At 48.5% G+C, this 27986-nt stretch overlaps 2 protein-coding genes across 2 annotated transcripts in view; one reads left to right on the forward strand and one right to left on the reverse strand.

Moving 5' to 3' along the window:
• Window positions 1-27986, forward strand: part of LOC119433970 (sodium-dependent noradrenaline transporter) — a 193576-nt gene that overhangs the window by 77251 nt on the left and 88339 nt on the right. The window lies entirely within an intron of this gene.
• LOC119452406 (FACT complex subunit SSRP1) lies at window positions 5875-7827 on the reverse strand. Its single transcript, XM_037714598.1, has one exon. The coding sequence runs from the start codon at window positions 7825-7827 to the stop codon at window positions 5875-5877; it is 1953 nt and encodes a 650-aa protein (XP_037570526.1).

Consider the following 27986-nt stretch of genomic DNA (forward strand, 5'->3'; position numbering starts at 1 on the left):
GACGCGAGGCTATTCACGCCTCCCTTGTCGGCTATGGCTAGGAGTTATCTTTACGAATTCTTTTGTCTTTCACATTGGAATGGCTGGCATGCTACGTGCATGGCTATAACAAGCCATTTTCAGAGCAAACAATTTTTGAATGCCGCCCTCATAAGCCATCCCAGCAGAGGGCGACTTTCGTCGCCTTCTGCTGGGATGGGCTTTACATTTGTAAAGTACAACAAACCTGCCGAAACGGCTTCCGCGTTCATTGGTGCCCAGTGTACTGTATGTGGTCATGTGCTGTGGTGGAGTGCGGTGACCGTGACCGACTGTGATCGCGTGCTTGTGCTCCCTGTGAGCTCTGTTCTCTTCTTATCTTTTTCTACCTGCCCGTAACCCAGTGTAGGGTCATTTTCTGTTCTCGTTAATCTCCTTGTCCTTTCCACTTTTCTCGTCATCCCTTGCTTTCTCTCCTTGTGTCGTCGGAATCACGTTGCGTCTATTTGCCCGCCAGAACGGGAATTGCATGCGCACTATGAATGGCGTGTGGTGATTGTCGCACGACCGCCACTTTTTTCATTTTTTTCTCTATTCTTCAGTGTGGAAAAAATATGTACGGCCAGCTGCAAATGTTACGTAATACCTGTGCATTGATTCAACTGAATTTTCCCGCTACCTGGGTCCGTAGTCTTTGCGTGTCATGTCACCTCATAAGGCCTTGGGGGCACGTAACATCTCCCTTATTTTCTGAGAAATACTCCCCACTCTGCAACCGAAAGGTGCTATGACGTAGCCTCGCATACAGCGTTGCACATGCACTGTGCCTCGAAGATCCAGAACGCGTGGGTTGGTTACGAGGATACTTGATGCAACGAACGCTAAAATTTCAAATGACGGGACTCAGTTTAGGATGACAAATAGAACGCTGGATAACAGCCATTCTTTATTGACTGCTGGCAACATTATAGTAGAACCTTCTGATAGTGAACCATTATAATAGGGAAAATACAGCTACTGTCAAGAACATCCACGGTTCCAATTTAACTCCCATAGACGTCCACGTGGTTTTACACCTATAAGTGAATGCGGCTAAAGTGAAGAAACAAACATTAAATATTAAACTATGTCCGTAACATTTTGAAATATCACACCTACCTACCACTTCTTTTGGGGAGCATTAAGCTGGTCTGTTTGACCAAAAGGCCGGCCCATATTTGCAGGTTCTGATTCTCCTGGTAAATCTTCAATTGTTCCAGATCGACCACCCTTTGAAGCCCCAAGAGAGTGCCTTCTTCGTCGGCGTTATCACAACGGAATACTGCGCAAACTCACACTATACGAGTGAGAACCTCGGGAAATCGCTGGTACCACTGCTCTTTGTGACATCGAATGATATCATTAAGCTGTCACATGAATCTTCGTTATTACCAGAAGTTAGACCTCTGCTAGCCACGACGGCGGTTTTACAGATGACTAGAATCGAAATGGCTTAGTCAGGTAGCTATTAATTATCGATTTGAACAGGTCGGGATTTTACAATGGAAGGCTGACAATTTGAAAGGAAAGCTACAAGATTGTCGCCGGTTTGCGGTCGAACACACATTTTCAATACTAGCGATAGCTGGAGCTTGTGTTGATTCTCGTTTTCGACTGTCATAGTCACCTACAACTTTTCTCGTCCTAGCGATATGCCATGTCGCGCAGTGTTATGCGTTCCAAGGACGTAATTGTTGGCTCATAGAATCTTCGATCCATGATGTTGCTGAGTACGTGGCCTGTGAAACATTACGTGCAAACCATATTTTCAGCGTTTTAAGCGTCTACATGGAGCCTAACACGACAGTATTGGCTACCGGTTTTGGCGAGTTATAAGTACAATATCAGCACGGGCAGTTGTACTTGGCGACTTTAACTCCAATCTCACTTTCTGTAGAAGCAGTAATTGTGGTGTCTGGCGAAGACAATCGGAAGGTACATTCGATCATTACGATATTTGAGTCCTAAACGACGGGCCACAGACATTTTTTGTGAACCATCGTACGCAGCATACTTGGACATCACGCTCTGTTCATCTGGCATAATAGTAAACTTGCTGTGGGCTACGAAGATTCAATGCTACGGACGTGACCATCGACCGTGTTTGCTTCGTCAACCGCAACTGAGATGTGAAAAAGTTTAGAATAGTGGTCGTGTACAGATTACAAATCAGAAGCTGGTTGGTCAGCGTGTCACCGTTTCGTCAGCCGAACATTAGGATGCGCAAAGAAATGTTTTCGTCTAGGAGTAGAAAACTTGAAAATTTGTCACCTAAGGAGTGGAAGAAATTCTGCAACCCTTTGAACCCGTCTTCAACTTCATTAGTTTGGCAGCTAATCTGCCCCTGAAATAATCTGTAGCTAACCACAATCTTTTTCGTATCAGTGTCTTCGCGAAGACTTCAATGGAAGACACCGTGGCAGATGAATTCCGTGCCTTCAAACCGGGAGCAACGGATGCCGTGTCGTCCCTGCTATTTCTACTAAACAGGGTAAGTTTGGAGCACAGACCTCAACTAATGCTTGTGCACAGTCATGCCACTCTATCGATGCAGTATGCGACCTGCTTAGCACTGAGAAACGTCAAGAAAAGAAGCTCACGTGGCAGACAGAATGACGCGTGACGCTCTGAGTAATCTTAGAGCCATTGGCTGCGCACCTGTGTGAACCTGCCTTCGCCTGCTGACCAGACATTTGCACCCTCCTCTGTCATCACTTCCAAGAACCAAGCCTTGACTGTGATTTTCCTAAAGCAATTGCAAATCACGCAGGCATTATACGTACAAGGCTCCAGGCCACCAACATCCTCGAAAGACCTCTCTGGGCAATACCGAGACCACTAGTGACACTTCAAATACCTGGAATTATGAAGAAGTCTCACGTTTCTTCCATTGGATTGAAGCAGCTCACCCTGTCCCATATATATACCGATGATTCGGTCACACAATCTGCAACAACGGCTGGATTTGTTATCCCGCAACTTGGCATTACCTCGCGATTTCAATTGGACCACAAATGGACATGTACAGCTGCAGAACTGGTGGGGATACGGGAGGCTGTCCGTTTTATGAAAATGCAGACACCTCACAAACTGGACGGTGTTATGTGATGCCGAATCAGCGATGCAGGCGCTAGAGTGCTTTTTAAAGAAAGGACCATATTACCTGCTCGTGCTGGACATCGCTGGCCAAGCGAGGCGGCCACTTGATCACTTTTCAATGGGTGCCTGGTCATTGTGGTGTGATTGGTGATGAACTCGCTGACAGTGAGTCAAGATCGGCATTTACTTCCTCTGATGAAGTATGGACTGCATACTCGCGACCTGACACCTATTCAATGATCAAGGTGCTCATGCAGGACCTTACGAAGACATACAGAGCCCCCATGCTGACAACATCCACAGAAGCCTACATATGATCGACCCACACGGTAAATTCTGTTCGCCCCCGAATGTTACGTGGAGCAAAGCGTCATTGCTACGGAGGATTCGGCTGGGCGTTGCTTTCACCCGTCGCTACGCACACCACATCGGCCAGTCGAACAGCCCTGATTGTGAACATTGCCACACGCCTGAAACTCTGGAACACATATTGTGTGATTAGCCGAGCATATATGCTGGAGCGAAGAACGTGTGAAAATTCCCTAGCCTGCGTTGGCAGGCAAACACTGTCGGAGGACGCTATTCTCGGCCCATGGCCTGACACTGCAACTTCAATGCGGGCAACTAAAGCTATGTTGAAGTTTCCGCAGGACACGAAGCTGGACGAGCGGCTCTAGTAGGGCCACCGTGTAATGTACATAAGCACTCACCCCTCCTCTCATCATCATCATCATGATCATCCATTCCAACCTTCACTCCCCTTCTCTCGTCCCCAGTACAGAGTAGTAGACTACAGCGCACTAGCACAGGTCGACCTCTCGGTTTTTCCTATCAATAAAATATATCTATCTAAATCTTCTGAATATATGCATTCAAAGCTGGGAGTGGGAGTGACATGCTTGGGAGGCTGCTAAAGTGGTTCTGATACACCTGCGAATTTGGTATCCTTCATTTCGGACCGCTAATCCTGATAAACTGCAACAGCAAAATAATGCTGAGCCAGTGTTTGACACTCGGAACAAATGCCTGGCTTTCATCTTCGCCGAAACACTCTAGATCCTGTACTGGACTTGTCACATATGCGAAGCATGAAAAAAAGTTTCAGGCAAGATAACGATTGCAATATTTCTCGACGACCACCGGGCCTTTTGGTGCCGTGAGTCATGTGCACGTCCTCTGCTGCTTGCACGATCTGGGTGCGCAAGGAAGAATGCTATGCAGTATTTGATATTTTCTCCCGTATCGAAATATTTTTATGAAAGTAAGCAATGGGCGATGCACACCTGTGAAATAAGGTGTACTGCAAGACAGTGTTTTAAGCTCTGCGCTTTTCAACATCCTTGTGTGCTAACTGACCAGTTTGCTGCCCTCGAAGGTATATTTCTTTATTTATACACATGACGTTCTATGGGCGTTGGGCATGAACTCTGACCAAGTTTAAAGAATACTTCAAGAATGTATTGACATTATGACACATATACATATATTATAATCTAGAAATTCAAAAATTTAGTTAACGAATTTTTGTTACATATGTACTTGCTGACTCTACTTTTTGACGAACATTGTAGCAACAAAAGCGCACAAACCACCCTTGCAAGAAGAATCCGCGTAGAATCAGTAAGACTATCAGTAGACTATCAGAGTAATAAAATTACTGATAGTCCAAGTTTGAGCACCCAGTATACTTTCTTCATCGCTTTAAGGGAGGCGTATACAACCTGTATTTCTTCGTTTTCTTTTGCCGTATTTTACTTCGAGCGAACTTCGAAAAAGTCGCCTCTGGCAGGTAGCAAAATACCAGTACCGGCAAGTCGATCACACGAAGAGGTCGAAACTGCTTGCAAGACAAATTACAAAGTATGGTTGGCTAATCAACAAAATTTAGTTAAGGATTTCTTAATATTTCATTTGGAGCACATGTTTAAACTGCGCTAATTGAAGAAAGGCCATAATGAAGTCATGTCCGTTTCGTTGAAATCCTGAGATATTAGCACCACTTTCGAGATATACGTTTACAGAATGCGCTATACGAAGTCCTTCCGAAGTTTTTCCTGGTGTGGCGCGAGGGCGGCTTTTGGGACCTCAATAACGCTAACGATTATTTCATAGCAAATTTTGGGGATGTATGTTTCGAAACTGAGGGCTGTTGCAAAATAGCTTTGACTTTATTACTGCGTGGCTTCAATTATGGAATTGCTGCAGGTGACCCGAAAAGAATAATTAAGTAGGGTGATTTGTGAGTAATTGTTCATTGCATAATTAAACGTTGTCGTGCAATGTGTGTCTCTTCAATACAAGTAAACCACCTGGAGAGGCAGAATTGGGCTATTTGGTGATTTATAAACATTGTTCGACGCGCACGCACGCACGCACACGTGCGCGCGCAACATTTAGTATAAGGTGGCGTTGCCCAAGGGTCCGTGCAAGCCCTTCGCTGCTCTAAGCTCGTCCGGGCGCACAGGCCGTCGAGGTCAAGCGGCGGCAGCGAGAAAGAATGGTTTCGCAGCAAAGGCTTCTCAAGCGGTCAGGTGCCAGCAGTGAGTAGCAGTCGCTGGAGCTACAAGGCAGCATCTAAAGCTCCAGACGAAAACTCATTGCAAACAACAAGGCCGCTCTAGCTGAAGCCAGACGCTGCTAGCGGCCATATGACGACGAGGGGACAGCATAGGCAGATGCGAAATGCGAGCGGCGAGAAGCCGAGCGCCAACACAATGCGTGCGGCTCGAAGAACCGATAAATGAAGAAAGAGGCCGTTCACCGACAAAATCCCTTCGGTTGGACATGTAGCATCGGCGCTCGCTTGGGTGGTTTGCTCTTTTTTACCGGCTTTTTCTCATCTTTCTCGTCATCACTCTCCTGGGGTCGGTCCTTCAGACTAGCCTGATAGGCAGCAATGTCTACCTTGTACTTAGCTGCAGCTTCGGCAGCCTGTTCCTCCCACTTCGTCTTGTTTGTCACCTCTTTCCAGAGCTCGCCAGCACGCTTCATCACATCAATGATGGTGAAACTTGGGTTGTCCTTTTTGATCTTGTCGCGGTTTTCGGCAAGCCACAGCATGTAGGCATTCGGTGGCCGCTTGGGCTTGTTGTCATCACGACCTTTCTTTGGCCGACGTGGTTTTTCCTGTTTCCTACCAGGCTCTATGCCACTTTTGGCACTCTTAGACTTCTTTTCCTTCTTTTCGTTCTTCGCTTTCTCTCGGCGGCTTCCGCTACCACGGCCCTTTCCTCTGCCACTGCCAGCTTCACTGTCCGAGCTTGTCTCTACGTTGCTGTCAAACTCCTCAGCCACTTCACTGCCAGACTCGCTGGGGTTATATGATTCGTCTGATGATTCATCAGAATTCACTTCGTCTTTCTGGTGGCATTCGTCTTTGATTCGAGCCAAATAAGCGTCAGGGGCATACACTGCATCAGAGAGTGTACCCCGCGACTTGATGGTGAGCTTCTTGTCAATCACATGGTCGAAGAGCAACCAGTACTCCCTTCTCTCAATGTTACTGAATTGGTGGACGAGACCAGTGATAGTCTCCACCTCAAATTTGATTGATCGCAAGATGTCAGCGTTAGGTATGAAGTTGACGCAGGCAATCTCGTCTAAACGAATGTGTACGGGCGGCTTGTAAATGTAAAGGAATTCCCGCTCGAGCGGGTAAAGTAGTCCATTGCCTGCCCTATATGAACAGATAATATAATTGGTTCCCCCGTGGCCCTTGAAGTTGCCCGGCACGGTGATACTTCGCTGTACCACTGCCTTCATGACGCGGCTGATCACCTCGAACATGGGGCCCGACATGTTCTTCTGCAGCTTGCCTTCAAACTTCTCCTGGATGTCGGCGTCCGACAGCGCCAGCTCGATGCTCGTCTCTTCTTCCTTGTGAAACAGAAGTATGAGAAAATGATAGCGTGTCTGACCCTGCTTGATCGGCGGATCAAGGCTGAGCACGAAGTACACCTGGAGATTGTCCTTGTACGGAAGCAGGAACAGGCGCAGGACCGTCGTGAGTGGGAACTTGTAGTCTAACTTGTTGCCACGGAGCTGGATGCAGGACGAGAAGATCTTGATGTCGTAGCGACCGCGAGGCGTGAGGCACCGAAGCTCCTTGAAGGTGACCATGGCATCTCCCGTCGCCTGGATGATGCTGGCCTTGGAGAGAACGCTGTGTCGAAAGGCCTGTATCGCGTCCATCTCCGAGTTGGGGTCGGTCGAGATATGAAATCGCAGATCCATCAGTGACACGGCCGCGTCGTCGTTCTGGTGGAATTCGAGCGTTACCTCGTTCTTGGCCGTGGTGCAGTGCGACACGTTGCTCAGCGGGATCTCGTAGGCCGAGTTTTTCTCCACGTCGAACGAGAGCACGCTGCCTTCGAAGCGCGCCGTGCCCCAGTTCCAACCCTTGAGACACAGTTCGCGCGACGCAAGCGGGAGCTCGAAGTGATGCTGGAAAAACTTGGCGAGGCGCTCCTGCTCGTCCTCTTGGAAGCCGCCGAAACGGCACATGCCGCCCGTCTTCATCATGATGCGGAGCCCGTAGCCGGCGCCCAGGCGCTGCCAGCTGATGCTTTCCATCTCGGAACCCTGCACTCGCTCCACTTTTCCCGTCTTGCTGTTCTTGAAGACGACTCCCTGGCTGGTCATCTTCAGTCGGCCCGGTATCATTGCACCGCAGTCCTCCTTGAATACGTGCGGAAACTCGAGGAAGTCCATTCTGCCGCTTTGCGAGATTGTGAGAAACAGGTATGAGGCACCTTTTTGCGCGTAAGCCTACGCACTGCACAGTGTTTGTGACATCGAAGACGGCCTTCGCTAAATTTAGCCAAAATGGGCTGTTTTTCCGGCTTTGCACTGGTTTGCCACCAGGGTGGCTTGGCGCGTGTTTTAAGTTTACGTGGTTGCTGTTAAACTATTATAGTTTGCACAAACTCGAAACTTTTATTCCAGAGTATCTATAATTCTTTTAAGCGAAGCGTTATAGTCTCACAAGTGTCGGCGGCGGTGGTGGTCGTGGTGACGGCGGCGGCGGTGTCACGCTGAAAAGTGGGCCGATCCTCAATGGCACCTACCAGCGACAAAAAAGAAAGACAGAGATAGAGAGAGAGAGAGAGAGAGAGAGAGAGAGAAATAAAGAGAGAAAGAAAGACCGAGAGAAAGAGAGAGAGAGAGAAAGAGACATAGAAACAGAAAATCACCACGACGGTCAGACAAAGAAAGAAAGGGAGAGAGAGAGATAGAGAGAGAGAGAAAGAAGGAGACAAAGCGAGAGAAGAAAATTAGAAATTGAGAGAAAGAGAGAAAGAAAGACCGAGAGAAACAGAGAGAGAAATATACAATATCACCAGGAAGGTCAAAGAAAGAAAGAAAGGTAGAGAGACAGAAAGAGAGGGAGAAAAAGAGAGATAGAAAAAGAAAAGGAGTGAGAAAGAAAGAAAATCAACACGAAGGTCAGAGAGAAAGAGAGAGAAATGAAGGAAGAGATATAGAAAGAGAGAAATAAGTAGAGAGAGAAAGGAAGAGAGAGAAAGAGAGAAAGAAATAAAAATACATAGAGAAAGAGAAAGAAGAGAGAACGAAGGAAAATCACCCCGAAGGTCAGATACACACACGACAAGCTTGGCTTACCCCTATTTTCTCGACACCAGAAGGGCTGGTGATTTTTTTTCTTCTGTAAACAGACAGATAACGCACAGAGTTAGCCTACAAAATGAAAATGGCCTCTTGCCTTGATAATATTGTTACGCGAACGAAGGATTAAGTACTGGAGACTATTTACAAGTATATTTACAAAGGGTAGCTGCAGCGCTGGCGAGATCAGCCGACAGCTCGAGACCAATAAGCAGTTCGTCTTCTTCGTCTGGGCGCCCGCGCGCATCGTCCAGAAGAAACACGCAATATGCATGTAACATTATCCCCGGCGGCAGAAGTCCGTCCCGGTGCGTCTAAATATCAGTGGGAACAGGAGGGTAATACGGTTTTAGGCGTGCGACATGCACAGTGTCAGTGGAAGGCGGGGCAGACGAGGCACTGGTACTGACTGGGGCGATTTCATACGTAACTGGAGTCACGGCACGCAGCACTCGATATGGGCCTTTGTACCGAGACGGGAGTTTTTCAGACAGGCCAACGTGACGAGTCGGTGACCACAGGAGTACCAGGGATCCGGGCGAAAAGTGAAGGTTTCTGTGATGTCGATCGTACAAACGCCGTTGGTTCTCTTGGGAGGTCAGGAGGCGAGCGCGGGCAATTTCGCGAGCTTGGGCTGCCCTGGTGATGGCATCAAGTGCATATTCGCTGGTCTCTGCTGCGGCGGATGGAAGGGATGTGTCCAGTGGCAATGTGGGTTCTCGGCCAAACAACAGAAAGAACGGGGAATAGCCGGCAGTGTCGTGACGCGAAGAGTTATATGCAAATGTGACATATGGTAGGACAAGGTCCCAATCAGTATGGTCAGACGAGACATACTTTGCAAGCATGTCTGTGAGGGTCGGATTGAGATACTCCGTGAGACCATTAGTCTGTGGATGGTAAGACGTAGTCAGCTTGTGCCTGGTTAAGCAGGACTGCAGGATGTCGGCGATGACTTTAGAAAGCCGAAGTGAGCAGTTGGCGTGGAGCCAACTGCTCACTTCAGCGTGCTGCAGAATCACGTCGCGTAAAAGAAAATCGGTGACATCTGTGGCGCAGCTTGTTGGAAGCGCTCTGGTGATGGCGTAGCGCGTGGCGTAATCTGTCGCCACAGCGACCCACTTGTTGCCAGACGTTGATAGAGGGAAAGGGCCAAGTAAGTCCAAGCCAACGCGAAAGAACGGCTCCAAAGGAATGTCGAGCGGTTGAAGGCAGCCGACAGGGAGCGTCGATGGTGTTTTTCGGCGCTGGCATTTATCACACGTCGCAACGTATTTCCAGACTGAGCGGGCAAGGCCTGGCCAAAAGAAGCGTCGGCGAATCCGGTCGTAGGTGCGGGAGACGCCGAGGTGACCTGCCGTTGGTGAGTCGTGAAGTTCTTGGAGAACAGCTGACCGGAGGTGCCGAGGAATGACGAGGAATAGGGCAGGACCGTCGGGGCGGGCGTTGTGGCGGTATAATACACCATCCCGGCGAACAAACAAATGAAGGGACGAATCAGAAGGCGAAGATTCCAAACGATCAATGATGGCGCGCAAGGTGGCATCATGGCGTTGCTCGTCGGCGACTTGTGGCAGCTGAGAAACCGAGAAAACGCAAGCGTCGCCATCGGTGTCAGGGTCGGCGGGTGGTTCGTCCACTGGATAGCGTGATAAGCAGTCACCCGCCGGGATGGCTCAATCAGCTAAGGCGTTGCGCTGCTGAGCACGAGGTAGCAGGATCGAATCCCATCCGCGGCGGCCGCATTTCGATGGAGGCGAAACGCAAAAACGCCCGTGTGCTTGCGTTGAAGTGCACGTTAAAGAACCCCAGGTGGTCAAAATTAATCCGGAGTCCTTCACTACGGCGTGCCTCATAATCAGAACTGGTTTTGGCACGTAAAACCCCAGAAAGAAAAAGAAGAAGAAGTAGTGATAAGCAGTCTGCGTTTTGATGTAGGCGGCCCGACTTGTAAACTAGGAATATTCTTGTAGCCGCAGGGCCCAGCGACCAAGCCGGCCGGTAGGATCCTTGAGTGAGGAAAGCCAGCAGAGCGCGTGGTGGTCCGTGCTTTCGGAAATGCGTACCATACAAGTACGGGCGGAATTTAGAAACCGCCCAGACGAGACCCAGGCATTCACTGTCTGTAATCGAATAGTTGCGCTCCGCTGCTGTGAGGAGGCGGCTAGCGTAGGCGATAACACGATCGCGTCCCTGTTGGCGTGGGGCTAAGACGGCTCCAATACCGTGACCACTGGCATCGGTACGGACCTCTGTATAGGAGAGGACGGGTCAGAGTGGGCCAGAATAGGCGGTGTGGTGAGAATGTTGGTTAGGTGGGCAAACGCGGCAGTTTTAACCGCGTAAGCCGCGTAAACGTGGGACCCCACGTAAACGGTAAACGGGACGTCCTTCTTCAGAAGATCAGTAAGTGGTCGGGCAATCGCTGCGAAGTCTTGAACGAACCGTCGGAAGTAGGAGCAGAGTCCTACAAAACTTCGTACGTCTTTGACAGACTGAGGTACAGGAAAAGACGTGACAGCACAAATTTTCTCCGGGTCTTGTTAAATACCGGAAGCGTCGACGAGGTGGCCCAGCACCGTAATCTGCCGACGACCGAATTGACACTTCGAGGAATTTAGTTGGAGCCCAGCCTCGCGTAAGGCTTGAAGAACAGCTGATAAGCGCTCAAGGTGTGTCTCAAACGTAGGCGAAAATACGAGAACATCGTCTAGGTAGCAAAGGCATGGTGACCAAGGCATGGTGACGCCCAAGGGCTCGACGAGGGTTCAACAATGCCTTTGGCAAGCATCTTGTTCACTTCATCTTGAATAACCTTACGCTCTGAAACAGAAACTCGATATGGCCGGCGATGAATAGGACTGGCATCACCAGTATTTATGTGATGCTTAACAATTGAAGCCTGGCCCAATTGTCGATTGTTGAGGTCGAAGATGTCTTGGTAAGAAACCAAAAGGCGACACAGAGCTGCTGCTTGTTCAGGCAATAGATCCGCAGAAATCATGTGACCAAATGTTGCGTTAAGGGAAATAGCATCCTGCGGAAATGGTGAAGAATCGGAGCAGCCGTCTACTGAAAACGCAGTGACGTGGTCATCTCCTATAGCACGCAGCGTTGCAACCGATGTGACTTGGGGTAGAACTTGCTTTGTTAGGCCAAAATTGATGACGGGGAGGCATGTCCGGTTATCGGCGACGGTTACGACGGAGTGGGGCACAGTGATATCGCGCATCAAAAGGACATCAGGAACAGGTGTAGCGACGTAATCACCATCGGGCACAGGGAAAGATGATAGCAACTCCACGAAAGTCAAGGTTTTAGGCGGCAGGCGGACGAAAGCGGTCGTACTAAAGTTGTTCGGCTGTTCAGCACGAATATGCGCGAGTAGAAGAAGTTCGAGGCAAAGGGTACCAGTAGAACAGTCGATCAAAGCTGAATGCGCCGTAATAAAGTCTAGTCCAAGGATTAGGTCATGGGTACAATTGGTCAGCACTGTAAAAAGAACTGGAACATGGCGGTCGGCGATACTTATCCGGGAAGTACAAATTCCAGTGACAGCAACAGTGCTCCCATCGGCGACGCGTACGGCTCGGCTAGTAGCATGCGTGAGAACCTTCTTCAGTCGACGACGGAGGTTATTACTCATTATGGACACTGGGCTCCAGTATCTATTAACGCCGTCAAAGGGACACCGTCGACGTGGACATCAAGTAAGTTCTGGTGCGTTGGGAGCGTCAATGGAAGATTTTGACACGACGAAGATAATGCAGCGCTACCCCCAGGAGCTGCATGGTCTAGTTTTCCGTCCGGGAGGTTCCATAATTGGTCGGCGACGAATAGCGGCGTGGCTGGGGCGACGGGGACCGACGGCGCTGAGGTGACGGCGAGCGAGCGGGACGACGGTCATAGATGGATACGTCAGAGGTAGAAGGCATACGGCGAGGCGAGTAGCGGCGAGGGTCGGCATATGGGCGAGGAGACGGGGAAAAGTAGCTCGAATACGGCGATGTCCAGGAGGTGAGGCAGTGGCGAGCGACGTGGACAATGCGGTGGCAACGAAAGCAAATGGGCTTGTCGTCCGGAGTTCTCCACTCTGTAGGGTTGCGGTATCTGGGAGGGGAATACAGATCGCTGCGAGTCGCAGCTGTCGGCACCAGTCGGGCGTCAGGTCGGGAGACGGAGCAGGCAGCAGGAAAACCGAGGTTGGCAAATTCTTGCCGCACAACTTCCTGAATGAGGGAGATCGTTGGGGCTGGTTGGTCAATGGTAGGTCAAGTGGGCGTGGATGGAACGTGGCAGGACTTGCAGCCTGGAGCTCGCGGCGAACAATACGTGTGACGGTCTCATTGGAGGGTGGTGAAGCGGTAAGGGCGACGCAGGACGACGTCGCAGCCGTGTTAGGGAGCCGGGAGAACTGTGCAATGACGCGGCGGCTTTTGGCGAGCTCAAAGCGGCGGCATTCCTTGACAATGACGTCGATGGTGGACACATTGTTGAAGATCAAGTTGAACGCGTCGTCCGCGATCCCTTTGTAAACGTGGCCTACCTTGTCAACTTCGACCATGTTCTCGTCGACTTTCCGGCAAAGAGCTAGCACGTCTTGTATGTACGAGACATACGATTCAGTCGAAGACTGTACTCGGGTAGCAAGCTCTTTTCTTGCAGCCTGCTGCCGACCGGTCGGATTTCCAAAGAGGTCGCGGAGCTTCTCCTTGAAAGCGTCCCAGCTAGATGTCTCCTCCTCGTGTGTCCGGAACCAGACACGAGGTGTTCCGCCCAAGTAGAAGACATTCGCTAGCATTATGGTAGGGTCCCAGTGGTTGTTGCAGCTAACACGTTCATACATGCCGAGCCAGTCATCAACGTCAACATTATCTTGGCTGGAGAATATGCCAGGATTGCAGTGATTGGCAACCGTGACGTACGTTGTGGTTGGAGTCGTAGTAGTAGCAACAGACGAGGCGTTGTCGCCGGGAGCCATGGTGGAAAGCTGGACGGTGCGGCCACTGCGGAGCTCCGTGGCGAAGACGGGGAACGGCACGCTCCACCAAAATGTTACGCGAACGAAGGATTAAGTACTGGAGACTATTTACACGTATATTTACAAAGGATAGCTACAGCGCTGGCCAAATCAGCTGACAGCTCAAGAGCAAAGAGCAGTTCGTCTTCTTCGTCTGGGCGCCCGCGCGCATCGTCCAGAAGAAACACGCAATATGCATGTATCAATATCATTAAGCCCGAGATTTTTCTGTCTTCTTTCTCTCTTTTTCTTTTTTCTATCTTTTTTGAAACGACGCTTTTGAATCACGCGGTAAAACCCCACCATTGTAGATAAAGTGGCGCGCACTTATTATTGTTTTTACTGCGATAGAAATTATATGGACACTCCAAGCGGATTTCTGCCGTCGGCGTCGCCGTCGCCGTGAGGTTTAGTATAGTGTCCAACGAAGATGAAATCGTCGCCGCGCGCCGTATGCTGTATGTGCGAGTGAAAGCGCGCGAGCGACGCGCGCTTTCACGGGGAGCGAATGCATGGCAGAGAGCAAACGCGACTTCTTCCTTCGAGTGAAAGCCCGTGGGGGGACGGGAGGGAGGGGAGGCGACGTTTAGCTGCGGCACCAAATGCATATTTATATAAAAACGTTGTGAGGCGAGAAGATAGTAAAGACTTCCGACGGAGCTCGACGAGTGTCCCGTTCTGATCTCGTCGAAAACCTCCGAGCCGCCCTCAGAGGCACCGGCAACAGTCACTAAAGCGGCGCGCGTTCGATGAGAACGCGGGCAAAACACCGACGGCGTCGACAACAGTTCTGCGCGTTGCTGGTGTTGCTGCATGTCCAAGTTTATATAGCTGATAAAACTATTATCCTTACTCCGTATAGCTCTCTACTAATTTGCCATCTCAATTTATTCTTCGCCTTTCGGGTGAAACTGCATTTTTAATGCGCTACTACGGCTGCACTTCAGGCATAGAGTGGCGCCTGACACCGGCAAAAAAGGAAGGAAGGAAACAGTAGAGAAGGAAAGGCAGGGAGGTTAACCAGTTTAGCACAACCGGTTTGCTATCCTACACATATGAGTGGGATGGGGGGGGGGGGAATGAAAGATGGGGAGGAGAGAGAGAGAGAGCACATAACACAGCACACACATCGTCAGTCACAGTCCGACACTCTTGCGTGGTACGTGACATCCCTGTCACGGCCGCTTGTCCAAGCCCGTTTCTTTTAAAAACCTAAGTAGTCCCTTCGTCGCCTTCAGCTGCGATGTCTTCTGTCGACGACATGTGAGAATCGTTTCAACTGACAGTGGTCTATTGTCAAGGTGCGCTAGAACGGACGCCAGGGACTGTCTCGGAACATTATATTCAGGACCGTCGCATAGAATGTGTTCTAGCGTCTCCTCGCAAAGACAGGCATTGCAAAAAGCGTTGTCGGCCATTCCAATGAGAAATGAATAAGATTTCGTGACTGCCACCCCTAGCCATAAGCGATAAAGCATAGTGGCCTCTCTTCGGCGGAGTCCAGTTGGTATACAGAGATGCATCAAAGAGGGAAGGTGGTGTTGACGATTGCTCCGGTTGGTCTGGCTGCTTGGTGTGCACTATAGAGAGAGCGTGATCTCCTGTGCAAGCACTCGAAGTCTGCTGGCTGCGTCGGACCGTGAGAGTGGTATGGCCTCTTCCTGTGTGTTTTCAAGAGCTGTCCAAGCGGCTTTATCGGTGTATTCGCTTCCTGTGACGCCACGTGGTGTCCTTTCTCATGTGATGTATGGAGTAGGTATCTAATATCGAATACGAGCTGTTCGTATGGCCCGCGACGCAGAGCTGATAGCACAGATTGTAGGGCTGCCTTTGAGTCATTGAAGATTGACCATTGTCGAGGTGGTTCCCGAATGACGAAACAAAGTGCAGCGCGAAGAGCAGCTAGTTCCGCAGATGTCGATGTCGTTGGGTAGTTCAGTCCTGAAGCCGATGGTAATAGCTCTGGCTGGGACTAATGGGGCTATACTAGTACAGGTGCAACCAAATTAGGAAGGCCCACTAAGCTTCAACAAAGTCAATTCCTCACCAGAACAGGAATTGGCCTCCCTTGTACAGGATTCGACCACTACCTCCCTCATGACTCCTACAATTAACCCATGGCCCTCATTCCTCAGCGGCTGCGGAGCACCTGACAAAGGCGGTGGTCAGACCTGCGAAGCGGCAGAGGGTGCTAAGAATCTCTGGATCCGGACAGGCCGCCACTGGAAACTGAACCTGGCAAGGTTTAACACGCGCACCCTCTCGAGGGAGGCTAGCTTAGTAGGGCTATTTGAGAAATTATCAGGCATTGCCTGGGACATTATTGGCCTTAGTGAGGTTAGAAGAACTGGTGAGGCTTATACAGTTCTGACTAACGGCCACGTCCTCTGCTACCGAGGTCTTCCAGATAAGAGAGAATTTGGGGTAGGATTTCTAGTCCATAAGGACATAGCGGGCAACATTGATGATTCTACAGCATTAATGAGAGGGTAGCAGTCGTCGTAATAAAGCTGAATAGGAGGTGTAGAATGAAGGTAGTACAAGCCTACGCCCCAGCCTTCAGTCATGAGGATGAAGAAATAGAACAGTTTTATGAAGATGTTGAATTAGCAATGAGAAAGGTGCAAACTCAGTATGCTGTAGTCATGGGCAACTTCAATGCAAAAGTGGGGGAAAAAATGTCACAGTTTCGCCCTAAGGGCGAAGCAATGAATGCGATAGCAACACAGCAATGTCATACGAAGTAAGGTGAGCGGCTTTGGTAGCAATATGAATTGTAGTAAACATGAGCTGATTAAGTAAGCAGGTGTGCTGCGGCGTAAGTAGACCGACATGAAGAGAGACTCGATGACCACGAGAAGGCGCGTGTGAAACGGTGTTGTTGATGAGAAGCGCTTCCCGTGGGCAGCGCGTGCGAAGGGACACACCTGTAGCGCTGCTTTCATACTATCTGCCGATCCCTGCATAGTACAGGATGTAGAAGTGTTAGGTAGGGTAAACTACAGTGGCCATAGGTTAGTGAGGTCTAGGATTTCTTTCAATTTGAAGAGAGAAAGAATAAAATTAGTCAAGAAGAAACAGGCCAACCTAGACGCAGTAAGGGTAAAAGCAGACCAATTCAGGCAGGTGCTCGCACACAAATATGAAGCTTTAGAACAGGAAGATGAAGACAACATAGAGGGAATGAATGAAACCGTAACTAGGCTGATCTCAGAAGCAGCAATTGAAGCGAGAGGTAAGGCACCAAGGCAACCAGTAGGTAAGCTCTCCCAAGTAACAAAGGACCTAATAAAGAAACTACAAAACATGAAAGTGTCAAACTCGAGAGAAAAAATAGAATTCGCTGAACTGTAAACTGATCAACAAGAACAAAGTAAAGAATATTCGAAATTATGACGCGGAAAAGATTGAGGAAGCAGTAAAATGTGGACGTAGCGTGAAATTCGTGAGAAGAAAACTCGGCATAAGACAAGGCAAGATGTATGCACTGAAAGGTAAGCAGGGTAATATCATCAGCAATTTCGATGACATAGTAAAAGCAGCGGAAGAATTCTATACTGACCTCTGCAGTTCCTAAGAGCAGCCAAGCTACTTTCATTCGAAGTAGTGATGAACAGGATACAGAGGCTCCTTCTATAACTAGCGATGAAGTTAGAAGGGCCCTGTAAGACATAACCAGGGCAAAAGCTGTTGGATAAGATGGAATAACAGTCGATTTAATCAAAGATGGAGGAGATAACATGTTTGAAAAGCTTGCTGCCCTTTATACGCAATGCCTCACGACTTCAAGTGTACCAGAGAGTTGGAAGAACGCCAACATTATACTGATCCATAAGAAGGGAGATGTTAAAGAAATAAAGATACATACCCATTAGCTTGCTTTCAGTATTGTATAAAATATTCACCAAGATCATTTCCAATAGAATCAGGGCAACACTTGACTTCAGCCAACCAAGAGAACAAGCTGGCTTCAGGAAGGGATTTTCTACGAAGGATCATATCCATGTCATCAATCAGGTAATCGAGAAATCTGTGGAGTACAATCAACCTCTCTATATGGCTTTCATAGATTATGAAAAGGCATTTGATTCAGTAGAGATACCAGCAGTCATAGAGGCATTGCGTAATCAAGGAGTACAGGAGGCATGCGTGAATATCTTAGCAAACATCTACAAGGATTCCACAGCTACCTTGGCTCTCCACAAGAAAAGTAGAAAGTTACCTATCAAGTAAGGGGTCAGGCAAGGAGACGCAATCTCTCCAATGCTATTCACTGCATGCTTAGAAGAAGTATTCAAGCTCTTAGACTGGGAAGGCTTAGGAGTGAGGATCAATGCCGAATATCAGCAACCTTCGGTTTGCAGATGACATTGTCCTATTCAGCAACAATAGTGATGAATTACAGCAAATGATTGAGGACCTTAATCGAGAAAGTGTAAGAATTGGGTTGAAGTATGAATAGGCAGAAGACAAATATAATGTTCAATAGCCTGGCAAGGGAACAAGAATTCAGGATCGCCAGTCAGCCTCTAGAGTGCGTAAAGGAGTACGTTTATCTAGGCCTATTACTCAAAGGGGACCCTGATCATGAAAAAGAAATTACAGAAGAATAAAATTGGGTTGGAGTGCATACGGCAGGCATCACCAAATCTCGACTGGGAGCTTACCACTTTCGTTGAAAAAAAAATGTGCAATCATTGCATTCTACCGGTGCTAAGACATGGGGAATAAACTTGGAGATTAACAAAGAAGCTCGAGAACAAGTTAAGAACCGCACAAAGAGCGATGGAACGAAAAAAAGTCGCAGTTTCGCCCGAAAGGCTAAGCATCAATTGCGATAGCAAATTCATAGAGAGCTATACGGAGTAAGGATAGTAGTTTCATCGGCTGTATAAACTTGGCCACATTCGGTTACTAACTGAATTAACAAGCATGATGTCAGCTGCGCACAAGCAAACATGAATAGATCCTACTCAACGACCACCGACAACCGCTGTGAAAACGCTGGCGTGAGCAAGTGCAGCTGCATGCCGCAGCGAGCGAATGTTCGTGTGGTCTATAGACCTCTTGCGCTGGAGTTTGAGGTATAGTAGCGGCGCCTGGTGGCGGCAAGAAAAGTTGGGCGGGTAGTACCAGGTTGGGTAGTGAGCCGTGGTTCTGGCGAAGCAGGTTTCAAGCCTGAGTTATGCATCGATTCACATTTTTTTCTGCCCTGTTATGAGTGCGAAAAAGCTCGTCGCTTGTCGCACACCACGGTGCGAGCTGGCCGTAGCCTAGTTTTACGAAAACGGACGCTCCGTATGCCGTGTGACATAATGCTGGAAGCAGAAGGAATTGACGACGCCAATCCGACAGAGATCTAGCTCAGCCTCTAAATAGCGTCACTGTCGTTACTGCTGCGTCGTGGACTGCCACGAGCAAGAAGGCCTGAATCCCAATATCAGATTCTACCATTTTCCTTCAATGGCTCATGCAGCGGAGCGTCGGGCGCGCTCGATAACTTCACTACCCCACTACGAGCAGCGCAGGTTCGAGAGTTAAATGTACTTATCCTTGTCCTCAAGCCAACACGTTAAGGCAGCGCAGCAAGGCAGTATTGATTACAGCACATCGATGTTCGAGCGCTGTCATTAAAAGCTACATCAAGCGAGCAGCGCACGAGCTCGCGCTGCAACGCGATTTGCACGTACAGACGTGAGCACCTTTGCCTAGAACGCGGGAACGGCGGCTCCCGGAGGCTAAGCCGCCGTTCCCGCGTTCTAGACAAGGCTGCTCATGTCTGTACGTTACTGCGAGCTCATATGCATTAGGATCAGGTATTCATCAGTTGCTAAGGAGACAGATGGTCGCTACTACAGCACAAACATGCCTACTTGTTTAGCGGCATGCAGTCAACAAAGATTGCATGCAGGAGGCCCGCCGTATCGCGGCGTGCTGAAAAGCCGCTGCCGGTACCGTCGTTACCGTCGTTACCGTCGCTACCGCCGCTACCACCGCTACCGCCGCTACCATCGTATGCTCGAGCAGTTCCGTACACATGATGTTTGCTTATCGCTGCTGTGAATTCATTTATTGGAAGTATTTCCTCGTTGTGTTTGTGTGCCTCAATCTAGCAGCGTGGAAACCTCACCTGAAGTTCAACTTCGTGCGCGACTCGTTTCACTTGCGATTGACACCGCGCTGAAACTTCACCACTTATTTCTCTAACGGCGTACACGCACTTGGCGTTGCATAATTTCTTGCCTTTACGCAGCGTGGCACCCCTGAAAAAATCTTCGGCGCCCGATATTCGCTGCAGGCCATGGCACAACCAAAACGAAAGTGGCGGGTCCATATTGTAAACGTGCTTCCCGAAGCAGACGCCCGAGCTTGGTACTACCCAGTCCAGAGCAGAGGGCGCTCTTTAGCACCATTTTTACAGCGCCCCCTGGGCAAAGCAGGAGCTCTATCGCTTCAACGGAAACTGAGCTGCGAACCCACAGCGCATACAAAGCTATGAGCCGTCTGCAGATCGCTCTCAAGATACGGTGCGATCGACAGCCACAGGCGGGCAAAGTACAAGTACGCACTTGCGGGCAGAGTAGAAGGCGCCCCCATCGTTCCCTCTCACACTGCCTTCCCGCTTTCCATCGTTTCGCGTGCGAGACGGAGTTGCCAGTTCCCCTTGCGCCGTTGGTGCCGTAGCACAACGTAACGCCCCCCCCCCCCCCCCCGCCCTCCCTATTATCCCTCCACGGCCTTTCGCGCGACGGTCGCGTTTGCTCTCCGCCCTGCGTTCGCTCTCCGTGAAAGCGCGCGAGGTGGTACTCATAACACTTCGTGTACTTGGCCCTGCAATTTACCAAAAATTTAGAACGTCAGAAGCTACCGTGGTCGTACCAGTGTGGAATGTCGACTAAACATTCCGCATATTCGCTCCATGGGAATTACACCTGTGGCGGAAGCCAGATCTCTGGTCCTCGAACACCTCGACAGAATGTATTACCGCCATCTCCAATTATACACTGACAAAGAGAATGGAGCTAGTGCAGCGGCTTGCTTGATGCCCGGTTCTCAATGTATCATGGGCTGCCAGACTTGACCGAGTCGTGTCTCTTACGGCATGTGAAAGTGTCGCCATTGCAGCAGCCTTGCGGAAAGGGAATTCTTATCAGCCTAGATCTCTTGTCGGACAGCAATACTTCGCTGCAGCTATTACTATGCGGGTTTCCCTTCGACAAATGCATCTAGCGTACATTACTTGCTGTTAAAGAATAACAGAACTTCGGGTTTAGAATTGTTTTTCAGTGGGTACCTTCGCATATCGATCGGCGTAGCGGGCAACGAGGCCGCTGGTGAAAATCTCGCTCGCAAATCGTTGCATTTCAGGCCAATAGAGAAGGCTCTTCAGTACACAAAAAGAGACATGAAGCAGATAATATTCTGCCATTTCCGTTCGTTGTGGTCTCCACCGCACCGACCCTGTTTGATTAAGAGACTTAACAGAACTGATGCCGCTCTCCTTTATCGCATTCGCACAGGGTCAGCTTAAACTGCTGCGTGGCGGTGCAAGACAGGAATTAGCCCATCATCGTCGTGTGAGCATTTTCAAGCTCTTGGTGACATTGATCATTACCTACTAGAGTGTACCGAATGTGACGCAGACCGTAAAGTAATATTAGATGGACTGAAGAGCGCCAGATGACCCCACACTCAAGCGCAAGTGAAATTGTGCTCCCGGGAGGCCATTGGATATTTAGGTGGGTGGTGCCTTGGTTACTCTTAAAGTTCCTCCATGATAGGGGGTCGGACTGTGAATGGTGAGCCATGTGGGTCAACGTGGTTTGGATAACGCGCAACGCGTTTTGCGCCCCGTTCGAAGTTCCTTTATTGCGATACCGGGTGTTGCTGTTACCAGTCGGACTGTGACGGGCTTCAGATGGTACCAGGTTTGATAGGTGGCGTTCGGGCGGAGTAATTGCCGGCAAGCTCTGCAAGGTTACGTCCACCCGCAGCAAGCAACACTCCTCCCCCTCCTCCTCCTCCTCATCCTCGCCCTCCTGCGCAAACGGGTTATGAGGTGCTGAATATTGGCCGTTGTTGCGTGCGCAGTGGTTGTTAAAAGACGCGCTACAGGGATTAGACAACAGTTAAGAAGAGGCGCAGGGAAATGTATTCGCACAGTAAAGCTGTGTCAGTAAACACGAGAGCTGCCACCTTCACTTTGGCATACGTCCTGTTTCCAGCTCAATTACAACGTCAAGCTGGGTGCTCACTTTCCGTGAATCTAACGAGAAACCACACAGCGAGACAGTGATAATAAAAAAAAATAACTTCTGTTATTCTGGGGAGAAATGTTTGTTCATTATGCTTAGATTGAACAAGGCAACGAAGGAGGCCATTTGGTTGCTGTTCATTTTTGCGCTCTGCCTCAGAGACACAAGAAACATACGGACACACAAGTGGAGTGCATAAAATAACAACTGGTTTATTTTGGTCAAGACGCACGTATTTATACGAGGGTAGCGCGCAGTGTAAAACAGAGGTAAAATATTGTGCTCCCGAAATCGAAAAATTGACATTTGACCGAGCGTGAAAGAAACCCGCGAACACACGCAAAGTGCTTCGAGTGGCCAGTCGCGCGGCAATATTGCGTATATTCGCGGACTCCATCCAGCCCGCGGGCTCTGTCTCGTATTCGCGGCTTCTGTCCAGCTGCGTTGAATTTGCATATTTAAAAATCTTGTTGCATCATTGTTGGGGTACCCTGTATGCGGGTTATATTGCCACACTGATCTATTACTAAAGTTGCCCATACTTGGTCTTATCTTCTTGATAAATTAATTCCTCAGAATTTTGAGAATGGCAGCCCCCAAACAAATGTAATGAAGAAAAAGAAACACACCAATAGGGCATGCCTGTTATCTTAAGTCTTCTTCGTCTAAATATTAAAAAGGCGGAGCAATAACAGAACAAAATGATGTAATTTTATTGGTGCGGCTGGGCCTATGCCTCCGGGATTGTCCCAGGAAAAATATTTGAAACATACCCAATACGAAAAAGTGGTGAAATCGCTAAGATAGACGTTGGCTTTAATTAATAAACATAAATGAGATTGTCCGATGACAGGATTCAAACAGAGTACCTCTAGCACACCAGCTCGTTTTTACTTAGTCCCCAGCTTACGTTTACTTCAATTCATACTGCCACTACAGCCACGAGTCTTACACTTCGTGTAATATTGTAACATGTTGCTATCGCATTCATCGCTTCGCCTTTATGGCGAAACTGAGATATCTTTTTATTGCTGAGTTTTGATATTGAGCACGAAGTTTCTGGCTGCATGTCTTCAGTCAACACTGAATGATATGCAGCAAGCGTCGTTTGTTGATTTAGGGCAGGAATACAAGTCGAGGAAGAAGAAGTTTGGCACGGTGCTCGCTTTCATTGAAATTATTTACTAATATTAACTCTCTCCTTGATTGTAACCGGTTTTAACATTCACCTCAGTTAGTCCGACTGCTCGCTCGCGTAGTAGTCTAGTTATTGAGTCATCTCCTTTTCTTTTTTTTTTTTCTTCTACTTTGCGTTTCTCGTTTTCAAATAAGAATTTACTTTAGCTACCTGCTGCCGCCCGATTCTTGGCCTATCCCCCTTAGTGGGTGCGAGCCATGACAGAGATTCATCATCATCATCATCATCATCATCATCATCATCATCATCATCATCATCATCATCATCATCATCATCTTTGAAATCACAGTCAGCGGAGACAGACAGGCGCAAGATATCTGCCTGCAGTGGTGTCACGGACGTTACGTAAAGCAAAATTCAATGTACATCTATGATTCACGCATGACGAGAGCTGTCTGAACAAATTCCAAACGGAGCCATAGGTGGCTTGGGATGAAGCCCACTTCCAGTTTTCCTGGTGGAGTTCCCCCTCTATTGCTGAAAAATTTTCCGCAATATATATATATATATATATATATATATATATATATATATATATATATATTATATATATATATATATATATTATTTCTTTTCGTTATTATTTTTATTCTCGATATTTATTGCACATTTAAATAGAAGATAAACATTTATTTAGAGTATTTATATGTGCCGTCATTAAAGGAATAATATCCGCAGCCATGGCCATGAACGGCGCTGGCTAACACTCCCAGGGCTAATCTTGTACGCATGCACCAATACCCAAGAAGGTGGACGAGAGGATGACCGCCACGGTATCTTGATTGGTAAAGCATCGCACGCGTAATGCAGAAGATGTGGGTTCAGCTCCCAGCTTCGGCAAGTTGTCTTTTCATCCACTTTCATTTCACTTCACCTTATTAGTCAACGTTTTCAAATAAACATAAATAATTTCTCCTATGCTTCATCTGGCTTCAGTGTCTGTTTCCTCGTATGGCAGTGGGTGCCAAAATATTGAGCTCCTTGAATCCACTTATTCTTCGTGCCGATTGCTTAGTTATTAGTAATTTAATTTCTATAATTGGAAGCCGGGAAATAGAGAAAGGAACTGGATAAAAGGAATGAAATGTAGGTGACTGTACGCCTTCAAACGCTGCCCAAGAGAAGGCATTGTGGGCAGTGCTTCGCAACTTGTAAGCTTCTCGTCAGTACGTGAAGCGGCTCGAAGGCAGAGATTTTGTCTATCATAAAAGCCGTCGCGCTCCCGTTAAGCAAACATGGAACAATCACAATCCGCGCAAGCAAGCCAGGATGTTTCGGCACATCCTTCCGTAATCGCAAGCTGCCATCTAACACACCATCCGCCATCCCTCTGCGTCAAAGCATCTCGGGGAACGAGTTATTCTACACGACCTTACTCGATTTCATGCGGAACCCTCCTCTGGGGGCGAATTCCCAAAGATTATCCTTCGCAAGTGCTGTTTGACAGTGAACAGACACCTTCACTAATATTGTGTTCAACATCACGATTAGCTGACACCTGCTCTTACGAACAGTTCTTGCGCAAGAACCCTTTTGTAAATCCGGGCCCTGCTTGTTGCCTAGGACGGGACGCGCTTAGTGCACTCGAGCAGTAATAAATAGACTCTAATGAAGTTTTGTGAGCTGAATGTACCTTGGTTCTTCCACTAGTGCATTCAGTTTGGTGCAGTTTCTCGGTAAACGAGTCCCCTTCCTATGTGGTCAGAGCTGAGGCAAGGTACCGGGGACCTTTGAGTCCCTACCTTTAATTAAGTGCTACACATCTCTTCTTGCTCCGTGGTAAGTGTCGCTGGCCACATGCATTGTCGTCTTTAGTTAAGGGTCAAATATATGGGGATCCCGCGGTATGCTTGCGCAAGACTGCTGACGGACAGCCCCATTGACAGATCCCTTAAGTTGCACAAGCAAAGCCGAGTGGTAAGGCAGTCATGTGATTCGTTAATTCACGATTTGCTGCTTCGAAGGGTTGCTGAATAATTGGCGATTATGCGCGAAGCAACCGCTATGACGGAAGGTTACGCTTTGGGCTAGGCCTCCCTTACATTAACCGTGCCCTGTACTTATGAAAAATAGTGTTGGGCTGCTGAGCACGAGGTCGTGGGATCGAATCCCGGCCACGGCCGCCGCATTTCGATGGGGGCGAAATGCGAAAACACCCGTGTACTTAGATTTAGGTGCACGTTAAAGAACCCAGGTGGTCCAAATTTCCGGAGTCCCCACTACGGCGTGCCCCATAATCAGATCGTGGTTTCGGAACCTAAAACCCCATAATTTAATTCTTTTACTTATGAAAAAAGATGGGGCTGAAATCGCAAAGCTTTCCGTTCATAAAAGCTGTTTGCGATTGGCCGGCCACCTTCACTAATGATATGTCCGACATCACTATTGGCTGACATCCTCTCTTACGAGCAGTTCTAGCGTAAGAGTGTTTTCATTTTTTGAGCACGGGCTAAGATTCTTAACACGTGCACATTCTGTTTTTTGTCTTGCATCGACGTCTGCCATGGCGTCATACTTGCGAGCGGTGGTGGGCCAAGAAGGCTTAACAACCACCCTCGAGATTATTGGAGCTTCATCAGGTGCAATTCTTTTTCATAGTGCGCATCTAAGCCATTTAACATCTAATTTTGGGTGTCACCTCATTCGCAGCTAAGCACAGCAAACCGGCAGTAATCTAACGGAGCCGCAGTGTGTGTATTACTGCATACCCACCCCAGGCAGCTTCCACTGTAGCTTCATTCGCGATCTGCCAGTAGACGAAAAGTAAAGGAAAAAGGTAGCCGCTGTATGATTAGTGCTTAACACTGGCTGTCCTAGAAGCCCGGAATTGTCACTGCTGGCAGACTGATATTGCCGCAGCGTGAAGACCACTTTCCCAGTGCGAAAGTGCTAAAGGTAGTGGCAAAGCTCATACTGCTGTCGACGAGCAGCCTGGTGGTTTCCAGGCCTGTGTGTTCGCTAGGAGCTCTTCTTTAAAGAAGGGCTGTGAACTCCCTCTCCTATTGAAACGACCAATTTATACTGCCAGCTTGGCGCACTTGGCGATCGCACTTTGCGTCACGCATCTGGCCACGCATGAATAGTCAAAATTGGCATGTGCGAGAATAAGCCTTCTTGGCGATTTTGGCTGTTCGCGGCCTGGTGTGTGGGACCCCGGTGTGCTCATTGTTGATGAACAACTTGGACCATCGTGGTGGCTTAGCAGCTATGGCGTTGCGCTGCTAAGCACGAAGTCGAGGGATCATATTCCGGTTGCGGTGACGGCATTTTAATGGGGGTGAAATGCAAAAACGCCGTGCATTGGGAGAACTACGGCGTGCTTCATAATCACCTCGTTGGTTTGGCACTTAAAACCCCAGAATTTAAGTTTAATTAGCTGGGGCACTTACTTTTCACGCAGGTGGCCTCAGAAAGAGAACTATTTCTTGAAGAGTAAGGAGGTGGAGGGCATGCTCGTTATGTTTTATTTTTCCCTATTTTTTTCTGGGGATCCTCAATTACAATTTTTACACGTCACTGAATGAAGTTGGACATAAGGTTGTGATGCCATTGGCGGCGACGTACGCGCCATGCTGTTGGGAAGTTACTTGGGCATATATGTATACCAGGTATTTATTTTTACGCGGAACGCTTTCTTTTAAAATAAACTGTCGTACCTAGGCCCCTGCCATTTTTGTAAATAGGGCGCATGGTCTAATTACTTTAGGCCACATGTTGACATTGCGAAATTGAAGCCGAGAATTAGTGAAGTCTTGCTTGCTTAACAGAAATCGTAAGATAGCTCCACTTTCGAGATATCCATCCCCAAATCCTGGAAAATGCCACAGGGTTCCAGTTGAGATAGACCCGAACTGTTAGATGCACACTTTTGGGGAACTGTTAACTGGAGTGCTAATGTATTTTGTAGCAGATTTTAAGGTCACATATGCCGAAAGTGGCGCTACTATTATGGTTTCTGCTTTACAGACATGACTTCATTATTCCTCGTCTTCAATTTCGAAATTGCAACATGCGCCATAAAGTGAGTAATTTGAAAGGTAATTAGCACATTTTCGGTAATCATCAAAATTATCGTCGGAAGTTTTCTTGCGGCTAATGTCCGCCTTAGCCACGCAGCCTATCTGCAAAAGCGGCAGGGGCCTATATATGACAGTTTCTTTTAACACAGTGTTCCGCATAAAAATAAACAGCTCGTATGTGAGGTCCGTCCGTTCATCGGATGAACAGCGTTTCTGCAACAAATTCCCCATTCTCGTGCACACCGCTAAATTTACGCCACCGCCTCGTACAAAATGCAACATAAGATGGGCGAAAATGGTGGAGCGATGACCTGTCAAGCGGGAATACATGGACCTGCTGTCGCGACCCCGAGAACGCCACGCATCATCCAGGAGAACACAATAACCTGAAACGTATACCAGCGGTCTGGTGTACTTTCAGAAAAATTGAACACCGGACTAGTTCGTGCCGATTTATTAGTAACTGCAGCGCGAGAGAAGGATCATAAACGAATTGACCACACATAGCGCTGCTTTGATTCATGACGGCATCATCAGCTTCAAAAGTGCCCACGTTGTAACTTGAAATACCACGGCTCCGTAACATCACTGACAATTGAGTGAAACAGCGCTGGGTTCCAAGGAGATGACGGAACACGCGCACGCGAATTCTCGTGTGCGTCTTCTTTTTCTCGCTTTTTTTTTTTTAGGAAAAGGAGGCCGAGCGGCGGGATGGATGCAGGAAATTGTTACAGATTGCTTGACTACGAAAT

The sequence above is a fragment of the Dermacentor silvarum genome, chromosome 1 (assembly GCF_013339745.2).
Source record: "Dermacentor silvarum isolate Dsil-2018 chromosome 1, BIME_Dsil_1.4, whole genome shotgun sequence".
NCBI lineage: Eukaryota > Metazoa > Arthropoda > Arachnida > Ixodida > Ixodidae > Dermacentor > Dermacentor silvarum.

Coding starts and splice junctions, on each gene's coding strand:
- LOC119452406 (XM_037714598.1), bottom strand. CDS start 7,827: ATGGACTTCCTCGAGTTTCCGCACGTATTCAAGGAGGACTGCGGTGCA.